Source organism: Eucyclogobius newberryi, unplaced genomic scaffold (genome assembly GCF_026437365.1).
Source record: "Eucyclogobius newberryi isolate DKJ021-1_F unplaced genomic scaffold, fEucNew1.0.hap1 SCAF_11, whole genome shotgun sequence".
NCBI classification, from domain to species: domain Eukaryota; kingdom Metazoa; phylum Chordata; class Actinopteri; order Gobiiformes; family Gobiidae; genus Eucyclogobius; species Eucyclogobius newberryi.
In genome coordinates this window covers 22941487-22961675 of record NW_027315735.1, presented here as the reverse complement: position 1 = coordinate 22961675, position 20189 = coordinate 22941487, and the positions used below count along the sequence as shown (strand labels likewise).

Genomic DNA, 20189 nt, shown 5'->3' with positions numbered 1-20189 from the left:
GTGCGTGCGTGTGTGTGTGTGTGTGTGCATGCGTGCGTGTGTGTGTGTGTGTGCGCGTGTGTGTGTGTGCGTGTGTGTGTGTGCGCGCGTGCGTGTGTGTGTGTGCGTGTGTGTGTGTGCGTGTGTGTGTGTGTGTGTGTGTGTGCGCGCATGCGTGTGTGTGTGTGCGTGTGCGTGTGTGTGTGTGTTTGTGTGTCCGAGTGAGCATTGTGCATAGGTCTGTGTGTGTGGGCTGTCCAGACTGGCCCAGGAGTGGCGTGTGCTTGGGGTTTAAAGCGGCCCGTCTACTCATCATCAGTGGCCACAGCCTGTGAAATGAATCTGAATGTGCGGCAGGAGGATAAATGGGTTTCTGATTCATTTCCCTTTGTTAGATGAGAGGAGTGCAAATGCTGAGAGCTTGTTCACGTAGAGAGACAAGGCTGGTTGGATATGATGCTCCCTCTCCAGCCCTGTGTGTCCCCGGCTCAGATCTGCTGATCATATTGCCTGGAAACAAAACAGCAGAACCAAATTAAAAAAGAAGAAGCACAGAATCTCGAGTGCAGCAATCTCGGCGTCCTCTCTGCACCTGCCTCCAGACCACTCCACGCTCGACTTGAGACTCACTGAGAGGAATAGAGGAGGCACACCTGTCATGTCCGTCTTTTCTGGCATCATAATTCTGTGGAACCCTCTAAACAAAACCAAAAAAAACAGGAGCCATGAAAATTCTCAGACTGAAAACACGAGGAGCATGATGAGCAGATTTGCACCCCCCAGTGTTATATAACAGAGCGCTCCCCCGTCCCACTCCATTTCTGTTTTGTTTTTTTCCCAACGAATCTCTTTACTTCCTTCTTGGATACAGAGCCGTGTGTGGCTGACATAGCGCTCAATGTTGTGAATGAGCCTGTTTTTTTCATTTTCTTAATTGCATCTTTTCTCCTGGGGTTGTAATGGTCCCACTGGAGAAATGGTGTTAGCAGCTTTCAGGTAACATGCAAATGAGAGAGGAAAGGCTTGATTGTGGCGCTTTCTTGTGAAATTAACCAAGGCTGTTTTGTTTTGATGACAGTAAAAGCCACAGTGTTTGTGTCAAAGCATTAAAACGCAATTATATTTTTCATTAACTTGCCCTGGGATAGCTAGTAAACCGTACAAGTCTTTGAGACTTTTTACATTGTGAATTGTTTGGTATTATAATTAAGACTGAGCTTTATGACCCACATGGGGAGGACATCAACACCATCACAGAGTGCATCACGGACTACATCAACTTCTGTTTTGAGAACATTGTTCCCTCCCGGACGGTGCAGTGTTTTCCAAACAACAAGCCATGGATTACCCGTGAACTGAAGGCTCTGCTGAAGGAGAAGAAGAGAGCCTTCAGGTCAGGGAACAAGGAGGAGCTGAGGACTGTGCAGAAGGAGCTGAGGAGGAAGATCAGGCAGGCTGAGGCCGGCTACAAGAGGAGGATGGAGGAGCAGCTGCAGCAAAAGAACATTCAGGGAGTGTGGAGGAGCCTGAAAACCATCTCGGGCTTCAAAATCCCCCCTGCCCAGACAGAGGGGGATCTACAGTGGGTGAATGATTTAAATGCTCACTTCTTGAGGTTTGATCGGTCACCCGCCCCTCCCCCTGCACAGCTGCATGCTCCCTCTTCCACAGCTGGACAATGCCCTGCATCTGTTCCTCTTCGCTTATCTGCCTCGGACCATCAGCTCCCCACTTCGCCTGGACTCACCCATCCCCCCAGCACACGGTCCCCCTGCCAACCACTGACTGTCACAGCAGCACAGGTGAGGAGTGAGCTGAAGAGGATTAAAGTGAGGAAGGCAGCAGGACCTGACGGCATCAGCCCCAGGCTCCTTAAGTCCTGCGCAGATGAACTGTGTGGAGTTATGGAGCATGTCTTCAACATGAGCCTGAAGCTGAGGGTGGTACCACAGGTCTGGAAGACCTCCTGTCTGGTACCTGTGCCTAAGACACCGCGCCCCAAAGATCTCAACAGCTTCAGGCCAGTGGCTCTCACGTCCCACCTGATGAAGACACTGGAGCGGCTGGTCCTGGACCACCTCCGCTCCACCATGAGCTCAGCCATGGACCTGCTGCAGTTTGCATATCGGTCTGGCATCGGAGTGGAGGACGCCGTCATCTCCCTGCTGCACCGCTCTCTCTCTCAATGGGAAAGCCTGGCAGCTCTGTGAGGATTCTGTTCTTCGATCTTTCCAGCGCCTTCAACACCATTCAGCCGCTGCTCCTGAGGGACAAGCTGGAGACGGCTGGTGTGGAGTATGACCTGGCAGAGTGGATCCTGGACTACCTCACAGACCGACCCCAGTTTGTGAGAGCCCGGAACTGTGTGTCTGACACTCGGACCTGCAGTGTGGGGGCGCCCCAGGGCACTGTCCTCGCGCCCTTTCTCTTCACCCTTTACACTGCAGACTTCAGACATGACACGGACAGCTGTGTCCTGCAGAAGTTCTCTGACGACTCTGCCATCATCGGACTCATCACGGACGACGATGACGCGGAGTACAGAGGACTGGCGCAGGACTTTGTGGACTGGTGTCAGCGGAACCACCTCCTCATCAACGCGGGGAAGACCAAGGAGATGGTGGTGGATTTCCGCAGACGCCACCCCACTGCCCCCTCGCCAGTGAACATCCAGGGACGGGACATTGAGAGAGTGGACCTGGGTGTTCATCTGAACCACAAACTGGACTGGACTCATAACACAGACGCACTGTACAGGAAGAGCCAGAGTCGGCTCTACCTCCTGAGGAGACTCAGGTCTTTTGGAGAGACAGGGCCACTCCTGAAGACCTTCTACGACTCTGTGGTGGCATCAGCCCTCCTGTACGGTGTGGCCTGCTGGAGCAGCAGCATCACAGAGAGGGAGAGGAAGAGGCTGGACAGAGTCATCAAGAAGTCCAGCTCCGTCCTGGGCTGTGCTCTGGACTCGGTGCAGGAGGTGGGGGACAGAAGGGTCCTGGCTAGATTCACATCTATGCTGGACCATAAGTGTCACCCCCTGCAGGACACTCTCTCCGCTCTGGAGAGCAGCTTCAGTGAGAGACTGATCCACCCTCGATGTGTGAAGGAAAGGTTCCGTAGGTCTTTCCTTCCTGCTGCTGTCAGACTTTATAACAAAAACTGTTAGTACTGAACACTCGCAATACTGACCTAACCTAATACTGATGTGCAATTCTGTCATATGTGCAATTGCTGTTGGAATTCATGTGCAATTCATGTGCAATTACTGTGAAATTCATGTGCAATCTATGTGCTGTCGTGACACATATTCATGTGCAATTACTGTCGGGATCACATGCAATGGTATTTATTTATTTATTTATTTGTCTATGGGAGTTTTTATTTATTTATAGGAGATCTTCTACTGAAAATGTTTTTCAGACTTCCTATAAGTGATCTGTTCTTCTGTATCTACCTCTGTATCTACCTGCGTTGCACCAATGAAATTTCCCCATGTGGGACAATAAAGGAATATCTTATCTTATCTTATAAGTAGCAACAAGACTGACTTCTTTCATGCACAGTTTCAGCTTCTCAAACCAAGTACTACCTCAGATAATCTCTTTACCCAAGAAATTACGTCTATCGCTGTAATAACTTTCTAGCTTACTATATTCACATTTGTGGAACAGTAGAGGGAGATTTAACATTACAACAAGGAACATTTACGCTCCAAATACAGATGGAGAACTCACATAACACACATAGGAGTCTAAATGATGTTCTAGTTTAGTTCTCTCTTTTCGATTTGATTTAGACCCAGTCATAAAATTATATTGGAATTGTGTGCTCATGGAACATATTCCATTACCGTGGAATATGTTCTGTATGTAAAAGGGCTGCTTTGTGATGAAAAAGATCATTATCGCAATTATTTGGGTAATTTATTTTTTATTTTTTCAGAATCATGTGCCACGATTATTTATAAATGGTCAAACCTGTACAGGATAAATAAATGTAATATTATTTATTTGTAATGTAGATTAGATCAGTGGCTTTACTTTACTTTTTACTGTTTTTGAGGCAGAATGAGCACAGTATAGTGTAATAGTGTAACAGTTGTAATAACATTTTCATTAATTGCACATTCCTAGTAGCTAATACCTAGTAGCTAATACCTAAATAAACAAACACAAGCAGTGAGAATGTACCTGGGCTTCTCCATCGTGTCTTTGGCCAGGTACATGTACCAGTAGACCAGGTTGAAGAGACCAAAGGCCAGGGGGAAGAGCAGCCGGGCGTACTTGTCAATGGGGCTGGTGCCTGCTAACTGTGGGATCTGAGGAAAGGCCGATCCCTGCTGTAGAAAAATTGGCATTGGCATCGGCATCGGTAAAGTCTCGTCACTTCTCTCGCTGCGACACATGGAGTGGTTTCTCCGTTTGAGGCCTTCCCGGGTGGTACCGTCCGACTAGAGAAGGGGGAATAGAGAGAACAGGGAGAGGCGTGTTGTTAATTTTCTGCTATATGGTTATTTGTACGTGTAAATAAGATTACAAGTGATTTTAATAACCACTGGGGGGGTTTTCTTTGAATGAGGGAGCAGTGGCCCTGAGGAGAGCAGCAGGTAGTTTGCTCGATGCCCAAAGGCTGGAGGGATTAGGAACTACATTGCAATGCATGGATCTCCTCTCTGTTCTCACACTGAGGCTATTTTTAAAGCATCTAACCATGAGCCCAACACGTGAGGCAGATCCCAGGAGGACACTGGATGGCTTACTGTATTAGCATAAAGCACATAGAAGGAGAGGAGAGCGCCACAACACTATATATTACTATTTAATGCGTGTTGTGTCAGCGCCAACAGAAAGGATGAAGGAGGACTCTGAAAACCATGTGAAGAGAATCCATAGTGTCAATAGAGTAATTCGGTTCTCCAAATCTGGGCTTTTGATTTCCTGCTACACAGTCTTTATGTGCTTCTGTTTTGTCAATATAGATTGATCCGATACTGAAACTACAAAGAAAATGTTGGCTATGTACACAGTAATTGACTGCAGAATGAACAAATGATTTAAAGAATGAAGTGTCAACCACAACAGCAAGCAATAATTAATACACTGTTGGACTAAGCCACAGTTATTAGTACAGTTTTTTGGGGAGGGAAAACAGGCTTTCATGCGGAAACAACAAAACTGCCCAATCTGCATCTAAAGATGTCCATTTTCACCTCCTCCAGACCAGATCCGGACCAGAACCTTCCGCCACAAGAACAGTTCCTTTCCCTCTGCCTTTGGACTCATGAACATTTAACAACACTCAACCATAACTATTCACGCACTGTTCACTTTCTGCACTATTTCTGACCATCTGTACATTTTTCTGTCAATATCTGTGTACATAAAATTTATAACCACACGCACCAAACTTTTGACATATTGTACAAGATGTGTTGCTCTAATTTTAGGCCACATTTATTAAGGTTTTAACTCAAATTTGAATTTGAACATACATTTTCAGTAAGATTATGTATGTAAAGATCAAGTTTACGTATTTTGTATGTTACAAATTATATATAATAGAGTACTGTATTTTGATCAAAAGTCTGTTATCCTTGTTATTTATGTTTTTCATTATATATTTTACAGTTTCTTACCGAAGCATTGTCATCGTCGTCGTCCTCATCTTCCTCTGCCAGCACCTCCAGCCTGTCCTGTTTCGAGTCCTTTTCCTGTAGCCGATGGGCCTGAAGGGTGGCAAAGTAGTTCACTGCTGCAAACTCCACTAGAGCAAATGCCACGAAGCCAAAACACACTGCTATGAACCAGTCCATGGCGGTGGCATAGGACACTTTGGGAAGAGACTGACGCGCACTGATGCTCAAGGTGGTCATGGTCAGCACTGTAGTGATGCCTGCGGACAAGCACCATGTAAACCATAGCCATAACAAATACTATCTTGTGACTAAAAGATTAACTATTTGCTAAATTTTGTTTATTTTTATTCAAACTGTGTGACTGAGTTTTGGTCTAGTTATGATGTGTGATTGTTAGCAGTAAAATAATTATAGTTACATGAAATAATAGTAATTGTGAAGGTTGTTGAAAAAGTAGTATTAGGTTTTACAGAAGTAGCAGTGATAGCTGCCTTTTCATTCCTTCTTTACCATTAATTAAAACCGTTTTTCTGTATAATTTATTTTATTCTTGAACCAGAAAAAAATAAATAATGTTAATAAATTCTGTTAAATTCTACTTCTCTGCGGGAATACTGTTGTTTGTGTTTATCATTCTCTATTATTACTTTGTGGTGACACTGCCAAGTAACTTTCTATGATGACCCCCTCAACACACAAATTAAAACAAAAGACCAGTTTCAGTTTTTTTTAAAGAGAGTGGAATTTCCTGTATTTCCTGTCCCCTCTTATTGTTAACAACTTAGAGGTTGAAGTGAAATTAGAAAATAGTTGTTAATTTCTCCCCCTAAGTCTTGTTTTGGACTTCATTGGACAGGACAGTATAGTGTGAAATGGGAGAGAAGAGTGGGGGGGACATTCAGCAAACAGATGTTTGCCTATGTGCTGCTGCTCAGACCACTCGACTATTATATATTATACATTGCATCTCTGCACAATAGTGATGTTTCGTCATGCTACTACTGTAGTATTTCCAGAAAAGCAAATTGAACTGAAATATTTACCTGCCACTGTCCGAGCAGGAACGGACTCTTTATTGATCCAAAAGGAGACTTGGGACAGCACCACCACCATTATAAGGGGTATATAGGTCTGTATGAGGTAATATCCCAGCTTCCTTTGGAGATGAAAATGGACCACCTGCACCGAGTAGTGACCTGCAACATAAACAGAACGCGTGAAGAAATCCAGCTGCAGGGGACAGAGCAGGTTAGCGCCGAGCCCATGCCCTTGCCTGCCCTTCAAACACAACTGTGGCAGAAAAAACCCAACACGTGTTGCGGCCGAGAGAGGTTATGTACAAATATGTATTAGGTAGAGAAGGGAAATTAGAAACTCTATGACAATAAGGGGACTTGTAAAAATGTAGGATATGTGGATAATTACTTTGGTGCCTTCATTAAACTCTATCGTTACTCACACGATTGACTGGCTCTGACAATTCACAGCATAATTTCCATGTTTATTGTAAGATACCTGTATTTGATTTGAAGATCTCACTGGACAAAGTCTGTTCAACCAGATCATACTGTAGAAGACTCATGGACTCTTTGGGGCAGTCCACGGACGCACTGAGCCCCTTCCTCCAAGTAAAGATGATCTCACTGCTGGTGTAGGCATCTACAAATGACGGGGGTAACTTTAGTGTGCTTCCAGACACAAATTAATGTTTGTCTTGACAGTGTTTACATCATATTATATCACAATTGAAAGAAAATCTGGTGCCATTATCATCAGTTTGCAAAGGCTACAATTATTTAGTTTATAGAATTTTCTTTGCAAAGAGAAAAAAAACGGTCTTTTAATAAGTAAATCAACAAAGACGTTCTGAAATTCAAGGTATTCTTGTAACGGTCCATATTGCAGTTTTCTCTCAAATATTAGAGGAGTTGTTTACAATGTACACTCTGAACAGAATAACACTTTTTAAACATATAATTTAGTTCAATTTAGTTCCAAAATTCCAGCCGGTTTACTGTTTAACATTAATTGAATGAGGTCAAAAAGCTGTCAGATTAATTGGTATAACATATTTGTATCATAAGCTACTAAAAAAGTTGATTCTGTTGTTCAGAAAAGTACTGCTTGAATGTGTAATTCAAGGAAGTAAGTGAAACGTTTACCCCAAACTTGGCATTAAAAAGTAGGTTTTAAGTGTCACAGTAATAAATGTTTTATTCTTACAGCTTCCGAACCGAAGAGGGCAGGCGTGGCCATCCATGGGGAAATCTTGAAGCTGCATTGGACATTCTGCACTGATTGTAAGTCTGAAAAACAAAAACAACATTATGATCTTTATAATGAAAACTACCAAAGGTATTCTCATTACCTCATTGTGTAAAGTACTGTCCCATTCTGCATGATTCGAAAAAGCTTATTGGGTGTGGTCATGTTGTGAGAAATTGACTTCCTGGAGTTGCGGAAGAAAGTATCTGGTGTCCATATTTTGTCCACCATGAGGTTGTTGAGTCTCAGGATTTCCGTGGGACCTTCAAATTGGAGACGTTCATCCACCCACATCTGACGGAAGAACATGTCCATGGTGTACTCCTGCGGCATTAAAAAAAAGAGAAAATCACTGTAAAAGTTTATCCTTTTACAATATACTGTACATACATTCGACTTTCTGCCGTGACTGAAGCAAAATGAGAGGCAGTGATGAACGCCACTCATCCCAGATAATCATTAATCAGTCTACTCAAGCATTCCTTCTGTCTGACAGGCTGTCATATTAATTTAAAGGCCGTCAGTAATGGAGCCATGGTGCTAGTGTAACAGATTAAAGCTCATTAATTGGTCTTGTGGCAGATTGCCCATAAGGCAGACATTTAGTGGCCAATGCAGCTCTGTTATCTCAACACATTACTGTATACATCACCTAAAACAAGCCATATCTCACCCTCTCAACATCTGAAACAGGTCCAAAACTGGTGACAAATATGTCTGTCTTAACTTCTGTAATACCACCTGAAATAAAACATCAAAAATCAATAAAGACATTGAAAAGCCCATTAAACTATACAGGATCAGCAAAATATTATAAAAAATGTGATGTATTACCCACCCCCAGATCCGGGACGAAGTCTATTGTCATAGCCATCCAATAATCGGTCCAAGATACGAGTAATGTTATCTGAGGGAATCCTCTCATTTCCAAACACTGCAAGACTAAAGGAAAAACAAGTTAGACTATCACTTTAGAAACCATATCGACACAAAGAGGACTTACCTGACAAATGAGACAAGCGTAACGAAAGTTATTGAGCCAGTGGCCATTCTTTTCACCAGATTCTGCAGAGTCTTTTTCCAGTAATCTTGAAGGACATAACTAATTAAAATGACTTTTCTTTTTTGGTTTTAAATTGTACCCTCTATAACATACTACGGTCTGTCATGCGTCTGCTAAGTAAGCATAAGGAAACAGAAGTCACCAAGACGAGAAGAGTAATCTCATTAACAGATTAACTGCAAGGAGGGAGTCCTTTTTTAGACGTAGTACATTTTGAAATGTAGTCTGTTTATGTTTGTATGAAATATGCAAACTTGAAATTGTATCAATCATTGTTTTTATTTTACAGTATTTGCATTTTTATATGCACTAGCCGACAAGCAGTTTTATCAAAGGCTCGTTTTTGTAGTGCCAGACCTAGTGTCGTACACATGTCGTACACACGGTGGCGCTGTAGTCACTGAAAGAACCGGAAATCAAAGACCAAAACACAGCGGCGATGGTGGCGAGTTAGAAAACAAACATGTTCGCAGATGTATGAAAATGTCAAATTATTCAGTTATTCTTTATGATTACAGCATTTGTCTGAACCGGGCACATTGTTTTTGTCAGCGTTCTGTTGAAAGTAAGCAGATTTGTTCGCTTCAGTCCATAGTTTAGCTGTTGCTTGTTTGTAGCCGAGCGTGAGGCTGCGGAATCAGGATGTCCGTGCACTTTGAGGAGAGGAGCGGGGTGGTCCCCTGTAAGACTCCCTGGGGCTCCTGGCACCAGACCATGGAAGAGGTGTTCATCGAGGTCAATGTGGCTCACGGGACGTCCGCCAAAGAGGTCAAGTGTCGCCTGGGCTCGAAGGACATTGAGCTCCACGTCAAAGGAAAGGAAATATTCAAGGTACTAACTGCGTCAACTACTCATGAAGTCCAGTGTTACCCACGGGTTTATATTGAGACTGTGGAGTATAAATATCACGTATTGCTTCTACTGCTCAAAAAAACACTGATTACAGATTAAATATAGGTCTGTATTAAAACAAGCTAGTGTTGTCACCTTACTAAAATTTCAAACTTGATTTCGGATTAAGGAATGGGCCTGATCCTACCTGATGCCACAATGTTTGTAAACAAAATCAATAGTAAATAAGTCATTTCTTATTTATGGACTCTTATATACTGCTCCTCATATATGCTTTGCTCAATTTGGATAAAACTATTCAGAAAATGTCAAGTTTTGCACTGTTTTTGCTTTAATGTTTATCCATTTTGTATTGATTCAAATTACTAGAGTTTTGGTATTAATAATATCTGATTTTAATACTTTTTTTTAAACTCTACTACCCTTGGGCATACTTGGGAAACACCGTCCTACACCATCTTGTTAAAACCTCTTCAACCCTTTACAATAATGGACAGAATTAAACAGTTTGAATTACTTCTTAATTTGTAAATAAGATGTGGTCTTTTATCCACTCCTCAGGGAAAACTGTTTGGTACAACTGTTTCTGATGAAGCTACTTGGACTTTAGGTAAGTAATCCTTTATGTGCATGTTAAAGACCTAGATCTGATTTGATTGTGGCGTTTCCTTATTGATGGGTCGTCTTTTCTCTAGAGGATAAATGTCTCATCCATATTGTCCTAATGAAGACTAACAGAGAAGCGGGAAACTGCTGGTCATCTCTGCTGGAAGGAGATTATTGTGCCAACGCGTGGGTCCAGGATCAGATGCAGAGGAAACTCACACTGGAGCGATTTCAGCGGGAAGTAAGTCTTGAAGATCTTCTCTTAATGGTAGGGTAGATTAAGATGGATTAATGATTATAAAGTGGTATTAAAGCTTAATTAATTTGACACTTGTCAAAAATGCAATTTTGAAATTGGCACAATTATGCAAGCACCCAGACATTTATAGTTTAACCACCGGAAGAATGCAATGGTTTAAGAAATCATGAAATAAGGACACACACAATGGTTGTGAACATTATAGAAGCCTTCATATATATTGTAAAGGCAACTTGTGTTTTTCCCCTTCAGAATCCTGGTTTTGACTTCAGTGGTGCAGAAATCTCTGGCAATTTTGCAGGAGGCGGCCCAGACTTTTCCAGTTTGCAGAAGTAACTTCTAAAGTGGACATGAGAGAAATCATGAACATGATTCATTTCTATTAGGGTGTTTTATGTTTACATGATGCACTGACAACATGCTGGACTTTACAAAACTAAATCACAACTTTTGGCTTTTCAATAACTTTTATTGAAAGGTATAAGTTTACCAGATGGTGTGGTGCTTTGTATTTTTAATTGAGAACACAACTCATTAAACACAGGGGACTGTTCTATTGTAATTACCACTGTGCTCTGCCTAATTGCAAACAAGTTATTTAGCAAAAGCAATGCTGTGTCTAGGCATCTACAAATCAAATCAGAAAACTCTGCATTGGTAACCTCTTAGCAAAGCCAACATTTTGCCTCAAATATTTATGGTACTAGAAATGACAAATCATAACTAGCCATATTCACTGGAAAAATCCAGCGCTTCCTCGCCATAACCAAAAACTAAAATTATCACCTTGGGTAGGAGTGTGCATTCACAACAGTTTAGCAACCTAGGGTGAGAGTTAAGGACTTTGGGCCCGATTTCTTGGTTCCGTTTTTTGATGTTCACAAAATCCTTCTCCCTCCTCTTCCACACGGTGGACTGAGGACCTAGGTGGTTCTATACTTATTTGCTTAAAATCAGTAACCCAAATACCAAACATCATGGTACGAATTTAACAAGAACATACTGTACACTTGTGCAAGCAACTCACAACAGTAAAACTAAGCCATGTGGCAAACAGACAAAGCATTACTCCTCATCGATGGGGCAGACGGAACAATGCTTTATGCATGACCGATTATTTTGGCTTTTCTTTAAAGAAGACCATCACCTATGATGGCCATCTGTAAAGAAAATTGGGTCGAAATAGGTGGGTGACCGAGTTTGACCAAATATTTACTTCAGCATCACTTATGTGTTAAAACAATCTAAAACTAAATTTAAGCAAGGTCACCCAATCACAGCCTGGGATCTCAATTGGCTGACTCTAGGATGGTGGGTAGATGAGTGATTTTGTAATAGCTGTGCTTTAGCTGGCGTGCAGTTCTTCCTGAAATGGTCCAGCGAAGTCTTTGGCCGTTTGGCTTCGAGCACCTGGCATTGGAATATTCAGCCAGGCACTTCCCAACCAGCTCTCGCACACAAACCAAATCACCATCCTTGATCTACAACAAGCACAAAGAGTTTAACTTCAAAGTTAGGTTGCTCGGATTTCTCACCATTTAACATTAGATTACTTACATTTAGCTGCATCTGAATCGCTGAAAGGATCTTTGATATTTTGTCACTGTGCTCGGGATCATGTTGCTCATAAAGTTCGAAGTTCAGGAGCGCAAGAGCTAGCAGAGAAGGCTGCAAACAACAAATTACAATTCAGGATTAACTGAACAATAGTACTAAGGCACTACTGGCACAGCAGCATGAGCTCCCTGTAGCTTACCTTCATTTTTGTGAAAACAAATGAGCAGTGACAGGCCTTCAGTTGAGCCTCTAATCTTTCAATGCTCAGGATCTTCTTGCTGTGGAAATAAAATGAGTACAGGTCACAATTATGCTAATGGAACCAAATAAAAAAATATATATTTGTCCATCATTCCTTTGCCTGACCAGCCAGTCCCTCCTACATTCTGTTCAAATGCAGAACAGTCTGGAATCAGACCATTGGGGTGCATAAAAAAAAAAAAATAATAATAAAAAAAACCAAGCATGGACAGGTCCAACTACTGCCGCCAATTTGTGTCACGTCTCTCTCAAATGCGGAAGACTTCGCTCAAAGATTTTCGGAAGATTCAGAACAAAATGTATAACTTAATTTACCTCAGATTTACAGAGTTTAGTGCGTCACTTGTTGACTCAGAAGCCGACATCGTTTCCCAGTCAGTTTAAGTTTTATTTTTCCTCATAAATCTCCATGTTTGTTTAGACGCGAACGGGCAGTGCGTTTGACAGAAGGATTAACCAATCAGACAATCACTCCCTTTGGGAATTGGAGCGACTGGGTTGGATTCCAGACCAAAACTTCTTGGTCAGGCAATCGTTCCCTAGTTTTAGTTATTTGAATCTAGTACAGTCATGTGACCATCCTCACCTCTCATCATCCAGTTGCCCCTGCATGTGGCGGTGATAAAGGCGGAGAAAGCGCAGCGCTGTAGGGGCTTTCACCTTCCAGTAGAGCTTCTCCATGATGATCTTCTCCATCCTCATCATGTCGGAAACAGTGAAGCGGTTCTGAGTGATGCGGATCAGGTCATTGGCAAGAGGCACGTTCTTCTCCTCTTCAGAAGATTTCACCGCAATGTAGAAGCAGCACAAGCCCACACAGGACAAGTGTTTAGGCTGAATCTATTCAGAAACCAAAATAATATTTTTAGAAGGGCTTCATCACACTAATACATTCCATATGTATTTGGTACAGACCTTCATGGTGGACAAAAATCGATCCAAGAGGCTGATGGCTAGAGAGAAGGTCTCAGAGCTGAAGCCAAAGAACCTGGTCAAAGATAGCAGGTCCTTCACCTCCAGCTCCCGCAGTTTGGTGGTCATCCGGAGGCCATTGTCTGGCGCACTCTCCAAATGTCTCAGACCTCCAAGTTTTGGCTGGTATCTTCCCTCCTGGTCCATCAAAGCCTTGAGTTGCACTGCAAAGGGCAGTGCTCCTGGGGTTGCGGCTGCTGTGTCAATCATCTGCAAAGGCACAAGAAGAAGACTGAACTATGTAACAAACGAATCATACACCCAGCAGGTAAAGACACTACTTTGCTAGAAAGTGTTAAGTTAATCATAATGTCAAAGCGCTGATTGTTTGTAACATGATCAGTAACGTAGTACTACAAAGTAAGTGCGTGAGAAGTGGTGGCACAGACACTTCCAAATAAGGTCCTTCAACAGCTGTCGCCAGACTGGCCTGAACTGGACTGAGACCAGAGCAAAGTCAACATAAACACTGAAGTCAATTCAAATCTCTCAACTTAATTGTGACGAAGTGTTTAAAGATGGCGTTTTAAAAAGGAGTCATCAGTTTAAAGCTAAACATGAAGCTAAAGGACTAAAGGCCTGAACCAGCGTCATGTCAGGACGTGTCGGGACATGTCCCTGCCATACAAACAAACGGGAAACTAGCTCCTGATACTGATGACAAAACACTGACATTACACTTATTCAATCCTAAAATGTACTAGAAAATGACAATTTATAGATGGGGTCAAAATCTGACAGTAAAACAATATAAAAAGAGACTAGGGTTGTGTTCAAAAAGCTACGCAATGTTAACGGGCAGCGTTAGCTTCATGCTAACGCAACTTTAAAAAGGCAGAAGAATCGAGTCTACGCTAACATTTTAAGCATTTAACCACAAAATCCACCATATTTAAGACCTAATTTCTATAACATACCAATACAATAAATTACCTTTTTGAAAAAGGGACACGAAAGGAAAAGTAACTTACCTTGGCTAGTTACGTTGTGTGGGTTACTAAAAGCAAAACAAAAAATTCACACGCTTAAAACAAGTGAAGGGAAATCAGGTGTAGTATGGACTTTCACTTAAGAAAGTTTTAAGCGATGGTAAATGTCTGCCTATGCACACCCCCTACCCTTGGCGAAAGGCGATGGGGAAAAGGACAGGGCGGTATTAATGCAGCCTTTAAAACCAAGCCCATGCCCAAACACGGACGGCTCCAATTGGCCACTGACCACAGCGCTGTGTTCTAATTGGATATTGAAAATCGTGTTTACGCCCTGCTTCTAAGAACACCAATCAATGTAGAGGAGGCGGGACATGATTTGTGTGTTATTTCTCAAGCCTAATTTTATTTCATCTTATATAGATATACATTTAGATAATTAGTTCATCTATACTCTGCAAATTAATGAAGGCACCCATTTTATTTACACGCCTGGTGCTTTGTCTGGAAACATTGCAGAATAGTCGCTTGAAGAAGCTTAACTGGTTTAGATGAAGTAAATTCAAGGAAAAAAACACCTAATGACATAGATTTTTATTTGTCTCCAATAGATTTTACAAATTTAGAAATTACACAACCCCATATAGATTTACTGATGATATAATATAACAATGTTTAATCTGGAACATACCCTTACAGTAGTTTAAAATTAAATAGGTATAGGTTTATTCATTAAATACATTAAATAAATTTGAAATATAAGAGCTAGCAGTTAACAGGTTATGTTTAAAGTGCATACGACAAACAATAAAATACAATCCCTTTAAAGGAACATGTCTTCACAGTGTTATTCCAAAACAATACAGCACATTGTAGATGACATTTTGGCAAATAGGGATGATGATAAAAGACATGCACAAACCATGCTACAGAGCACTGCTCAGACATGTAACAGACTGGAATCAAATTATGTTAGAAGTGCCATTGACGTAGACAAGGAGTCAAGATGACATTATAAAAGTTATACATTTTAATCTGATTGTTAAACCATTTTCGCGTAGAAGCATCTTCTAATTCTGATTTCTTCCTGAGGTTAACGAGCACGCAGAAGGTAGACTAAAAAAGCTAAAGAAAAAGGGGGAAAATGCACAATTTATTAATCACATTATTATTATAAAAGCTTTTGATGGCGATGGAATGATATGTAAATGTTATGGAATGAAGGAGGAGAACACAGACAAAAAAGGATGGGCAGAGTGAATAAAAGTCAAACTATAAATAAAATGTCAGAATAAAAATACACAGATTAAGATAAAACTATAAAACTATATACTATATACTATATACTATCCATAGACACGGTGGTTTATCACATTATTCAGGCGGGTGTGTTAAGTCATTGAGTCACTGAGGCCACAAGTATAATATGCTGAAAGCACAGTCCTGGTTTCCTTCAATGTTTCATCCAAAAATCAACTGAAAAGACATAAAAGAATTTGGCAAAAACAAAATTTTAAAAAGGCAGATGTATTTTGAAAGTGAAAAACAATGGCAAGTTATGAAGTCAAAGTAAATGAAGCCATGTGCAGTGACTAAACAACCTTAGTTCAATGACAGATACATTTGATTGAACAACTACAAGGAAGCATAATTAGCTATAATATACAATACATTTCCATTAAGTCCAAAAGTGTAATACTATTAGCAATATATAAATAAATAATATAAATATCTGCTCATAACACAGGAACACAGAAAACCGTGTCCAACTGACATGTTCACAGATAACACCTTTGATGTTTGTGTTGTGTCAGAGGAAAAACAGTATATCATAATAAACATATGTCATATTGTTTTCATGTGATAAAACATTAGCTGTAGAGAAGGTTAGCTGTCTTGGGGTCCTAACTACTGTCTGAATCTGTTCTTGTGGTGGTTTTTAAGCCAAAATGTAATATAATAATGTAATAAATTAAAGCCGAGATCTCATTGACATGGCCTTTCAAGATCATGAGAGCTCAAATACATGGTGGGCTCTGTGTTTTGTGTGTTTGTAGTGAGAGTCAAAGTGTGTACACATTACTGTAAACTATAATTATTGCGAGACTTACTTCTTCTTGTCTTTGTCCTTTTTAAAGGGGTGGGAGCCGCCTTGAAGCCCTTGACCCATCAGAGTCTCCGCTGCAACTTTTCTCCTGTTGAAGGCGTTCATCTCTTCCTCCAGCTCCCGGCGTTTCTCCTCCAGGTTTTTCTTTTCCTCTTGGTGCATTCGCTTTAGCTGCTCAAACCTGTCATGAAGCTGAATATCATTTAAAAAAAAAAAAAGAATGTCAGACAAACATGTTTGAATATTTACTTTATATTAAAACAATACCTCTCTTTCTTTTTCTTTCAGCTCAGCCTCCGTTTCTTTGACTTTGTTCACAAACATCTGCCTCATCTCCTCTTCTTTGCGCTGCAGCTCCAGGAGAAACTCTTTTCTCTTGGCTTCATAAGTCTCCTGAAGACTAAAGGTAGATAAATGCAGTGTGTTATTCACTACAATTCACAACAATTATAGAACAAGAGATGATCAACTGTATTGTGCATCCAAGTATAGCATAAAAGTAGTAATGGTAGATCGATCTGTTGCTTGGCTAACAATTAACTTTCTAATCAAAATATGACCTTAATAAATCTATTAAATATAAATGTATGTCACCTGAAAGACTTGCTGTTTGGATCTGCATCTTTGAAGCCCATCTCTTCAAGTTTACAGCGTCGGTACAGTTCATAGTGTCTAGCGTGCGTTTGCTCTCGGAGGTCCTCCATATTCACACGCAGTAACATCTCCCTCAGCTTTACAAAATCACAGTGGTTTTCATTCTCCACTAAAAGAAAGTTAAATACAGTTCATGTCATTAAATACTGAAACCACCCCTTGACCAATTCAACGAACCAACCTTGTACAGATCCCCAGGGATAGAGTCTCGCTTTCACCATCTTGTTCCCTACTTTAACATCTTCTGTACTTCCAATGACGGCGAAAGGGAGATAAGTCTGAAGCATAAAACAAAGCAGATCTAAAACAACCTCATAATATATTTTCCACATCACAAAAAAGGGAAAAGTTTCTGGTAGGAACCTACATTCATTGAGGCGTTGATCTCGGACACGGCCTCATCTTCAGTAGGAAAGTTGTAAATCTGCACGCCATTACTGACCAGCTCACTCATAATCTTGATTTTTAATTTGTCCAATTCACTTCTTGAAACTGTGTCGGCTTTTGCAATGACTGGGATAATGTTCACCTAAAGAGACACAGTTTTAGTTTTTCTTTAGGTTGGTGACAAAACCCTTTTCACATTGGATTTTTACATGTTGTTGTTACCTTGCTGTCCAGTTTTTTCATTGTCACGAGATCCAGTGATTTCAGAGAGTGTCCAGTCGGCGCGATGAAATACAAGCAGATGTGGATTCTTGTATCATGGTAGTTGAACAAAGACCGTCTGATTCTTAGCTCCTCCTCAAGATATTTTTCAAACTGAGAGTCAATGTATTCAGTGATGGGTTTGTAGCTGTAAAGAAAATATAAATGTACAATTTGCAACATAAAACCAGTCAGATTTAACCATGTATTGGTGTAGGTGGAGTTATTTACTGATATTATCTTTTTGATCTTTTCCTTTCAGATACATTCTTGTGCTACAGGAAATCCTCTGTCCATAGTAAGACATTTAATAGTCACTAAATTCACAAATCTCGTTTTTGGGCATAAATTTAAACCATGCATCTTTTAAAAATGTATTCTCCTTCCCTGTACTTGTAACATTTTCAGCTTAACCACTGGTTTTCACATTCTCTCTATACAAGATTTGTAGAACTCTTACCTTTCTTCTTTGTTAATCTGGTCGCCAAATCCTACAGTATGCACAACAGTCAGCTTCAGATTTACATTGCTCTCTAGTAACTCAAATGTTTGGGGGCGTAGCTGCACTTCATTCTCATAATGACTGGCTTCTTCCGTTTCAAATGTTGTATTGAACAATGTATTTATCAAAGTTGATTTCCCAATTCCAGTTTCACCTGAAGAGTGTACAAGGATTTGACATGTATTAATTAGTAATTCACTGATTCACATTTAGAAACAGCTCAAGAACTATGAAATCCTTTTTGTTTAGACGCACCTACACAGAGGATGTTGAAACAGAAACCTTGTCCCACTGATTTGCTGACCACCTGATCAGGAAGACTGTCAAACCCCACATGGCCCCCAAGCTCCAGGATCCGTTTGTCTTCATTCTGTTTGAAACAAAAACAAAATTGTTAGTGAATAAATTTGTGTGTTGTGTGTGTGTGTGTGTGTGTGTGTGTGTGTGTGTGTGTATGTGTGTGTGTGTGTGTGTGTGTGTGTGTGTGTGTGTGTGTGTGTGTGTGTGTGTGTGTGTGTGTGTGAGGTACAGCATAAATGGCTGTTTGAAAGTTATAAACTGATCATGTGAATGCAGAACTGCATCTTATTCTCTCCACGCGCCATGGCATCTCGCAGAAGCTCAACATGAGCAGAAGGATGTGTTCAATACAACAATCATCCGTTTCTGTCTGTCTTTTCACACACTCATACAAAGAGCTCTTTATCTCAGTGTTAGTTCACAGGGTGGAGGATGTCCAAGCCCGCTGCCCTGGTACCCACACATCCCCCTTCAGACACCCTCACTTATCCATACTCCAGACTCAACTCCAGATTTACTTCAACCCTGTTATGACTTTCTATTCACAGATACTACCCATTTCTAATACTAGGATAATAATTGCAATAATACAAATACAAAGTTTGACAATATAATTGAAATTTCAGTACAAAAAATAGTAGGCATACTGATACAATGTGTGTTTTTATCGATATTTGTTCTGATGAGTATTTAGTTTTGATACTGATTTTTGATACTTTTTTAATATATTATATGGCCACCGTCCTTTGCACAATTACGTACCCAAATAGTAGCTCTACAATTTCCTTTGTTTCTCAAAGGCTTTTATAATGATTTGCTGAGTTACATCTCTGTATCAAACGCTACTCACGCTGATCCTCTTATCCCCTGACCGTCGTTGGCCCTGTTTGTTTTGCATTATGCCAAACGCCAATTACGCACCGTGCGTAACCTGCCAATGCTGACGAGGCGGCACGATCATGACGAAGATGCTTGACCTGTTTTGAAAACCTTGCATACAAAAATGGGAATATGCCCCAAGACAAGTAGGCTAAGCCATAATCCAGCTCAGTGTGGCAAATAGTCCACTTTAATGCTGCAGCGGCGATGGCGCAGTTGCAACACAAGAATGCACATTTACCCCTGAATATCGCGCATATATCTATACAAACAGGAACGCAGGGTGCGAGGCACATGCCCACCGACAGTGACACTCCAGACTTACTGCGAATAGGTCAATGTCATTGGCCGCCATCCTCAAAGTGGCAACGTTTCATGCGTCTTCTTCCAGACCCGCTCCACATCACACACAGGCTCAGCGCTACTGTTTTCAATATGGCCACTTGGAGGCAACACCCCCCCCCCCCCCCCCCCCCCCCCCCCCGTGCAGGAGGCTGACACATTCACTGTAACAGGCCAACACATTTATTTAGTTTAAAAAAAATGTCATGACCATAGCCAAAGATGTCACCTTATGTCTTTTTTTTTTAATTGTTGTTATTTTTTGTGTGATTGGGACAGAGCATGATATTGGACAGAGATGATACAACATGAACTTGTAGTAGATTGTTCTTCTTTCTCCCAAGAGACTGGGCACCAATAAGAGAACAAATACATTGCA

General features: G+C 41.1%; 4 protein-coding genes across 6 annotated transcripts; 1 reads left to right on the top strand and 3 right to left on the bottom strand.

The window, feature by feature from the left end:
• Positions 1–154: 154 nt before the first annotated feature.
• gabra6a (gamma-aminobutyric acid type A receptor subunit alpha6a) lies at positions 155–9079 on the bottom strand. 2 transcript variants are annotated; one of them, XM_072438811.1, is made up of 10 exons: positions 8883–9079; positions 8718–8821; positions 8553–8620; positions 7983–8203; positions 7838–7920; positions 7130–7273; positions 6658–6810; positions 5607–5871; positions 4170–4418; positions 155–489 (listed from the first exon to the last, which is right to left on the bottom strand). In XM_072438811.1, the coding sequence occupies exons 1-10, from the start codon at positions 8927–8929 to the stop codon at positions 468–470; spliced, it is 1356 nt and encodes a 451-aa protein (XP_072294912.1). In that variant the 5' UTR covers positions 8930–9079; the 3' UTR covers positions 155–467. The 2 variants fall into 2 exon arrangements, with proteins under 2 accessions (XP_072294912.1, XP_072294903.1); XM_072438802.1 differs by having other exon boundaries at positions 4170–4429; positions 5615–5871; positions 8883–9071.
• Positions 9080–9381: 302 nt separating this feature from the next.
• Positions 9382–11389, top strand: nudcd2 (NudC domain containing 2). The gene is made up of 4 exons (XM_072438835.1): positions 9382–9773; positions 10356–10404; positions 10490–10641; positions 10912–11389. Exons 1-4 carry the CDS (start codon positions 9585–9587, stop codon positions 10993–10995), a joined length of 474 nt encoding a protein of 157 aa, XP_072294936.1. The 5' UTR covers positions 9382–9584; the 3' UTR covers positions 10996–11389.
• A 29-nt stretch (positions 11390–11418) lies between these two features.
• On the bottom strand, positions 11419–14618 carry ccng1 (cyclin G1). The gene is made up of 6 exons (XM_072438823.1): positions 14421–14618; positions 13393–13659; positions 13064–13317; positions 12416–12494; positions 12217–12327; positions 11419–12140 (listed from the first exon to the last, which is right to left on the bottom strand). The coding sequence occupies exons 2-6, from the start codon at positions 13657–13659 to the stop codon at positions 11949–11951; spliced, it is 903 nt and encodes a 300-aa protein (XP_072294924.1). The 5' UTR covers positions 14421–14618; the 3' UTR covers positions 11419–11948.
• Positions 14619–14957: 339 nt separating this feature from the next.
• On the bottom strand, positions 14958–19924 carry LOC140353961 (septin-8-A-like). Of its 2 annotated transcripts, none has more exons than XM_072438764.1 (10): positions 19794–19924; positions 18545–18659; positions 18248–18443; positions 17749–17935; positions 17507–17668; positions 17321–17417; positions 17080–17248; positions 16753–16885; positions 16490–16677; positions 14958–15503 (listed from the first exon to the last, which is right to left on the bottom strand). In XM_072438764.1, exons 1-10 carry the CDS (start codon positions 19821–19823, stop codon positions 15449–15451), a joined length of 1332 nt encoding a protein of 443 aa, XP_072294865.1. In that variant the 5' UTR covers positions 19824–19924; the 3' UTR covers positions 14958–15448. The 2 variants fall into 2 exon arrangements, with proteins under 2 accessions (XP_072294865.1, XP_072294872.1); XM_072438771.1 differs by lacking the exon at positions 14958–15503 and adding an exon at positions 15727–15854.
• Positions 19925–20189: the final 265 nt, after the last annotated feature.

Coding starts and splice junctions, on each gene's coding strand:
- gabra6a (XM_072438802.1), bottom strand. CDS start 8,929: ATGGCCACTGGCTCAATAACTTTCGTTACGCTTGTCTCATTTGTCAG. Junction 6,811..7,129: donor GATCTTCAAATCAAATACAG/GTATCTTACAAT, acceptor TTTATGTTGCAG/GTCACTACTCGGTGCAGGTG. Junction 490..4,169: donor GACACGATGGAGAAGCCCAG/GTACATTCTCAC, acceptor TTTTGTTTCCAG/GCAATATGATCAGCAGATCT.
- nudcd2 (XM_072438835.1), top strand. CDS start 9,585: ATGTCCGTGCACTTTGAGGAGAGGAGCGGGGTGGTCCCCTGTAAGACT. Junction 10,405..10,489: donor TGAAGCTACTTGGACTTTAG/GTAAGTAATCCT, acceptor TCTTTTCTCTAG/AGGATAAATGTCTCATCCAT. Junction 10,642..10,911: donor TGGAGCGATTTCAGCGGGAA/GTAAGTCTTGAA, acceptor TTTCCCCTTCAG/AATCCTGGTTTTGACTTCAG.
- ccng1 (XM_072438823.1), bottom strand. CDS start 13,659: ATGATTGACACAGCAGCCGCAACCCCAGGAGCACTGCCCTTTGCAGTG. Junction 13,318..13,392: donor GATTTTTGTCCACCATGAAG/GTCTGTACCAAA, acceptor GTTTCTGAATAG/ATTCAGCCTAAACACTTGTC. Junction 12,495..13,063: donor GGGCAACTGGATGATGAGAG/GTGAGGATGGTC, acceptor TTATTTCCACAG/CAAGAAGATCCTGAGCATTG.
- LOC140353961 (XM_072438764.1), bottom strand. CDS start 19,823: ATGGCGGCCAATGACATTGACCTATTCGCA. Junction 17,669..17,748: donor TGAAAAAACTGGACAGCAAG/GTAACAACAACA, acceptor GTGTCTCTTTAG/GTGAACATTATCCCAGTCAT. Junction 17,249..17,320: donor TCCCTGGGGATCTGTACAAG/GTTGGTTCGTTG, acceptor ACTTTCTTTTAG/TGGAGAATGAAAACCACTGT.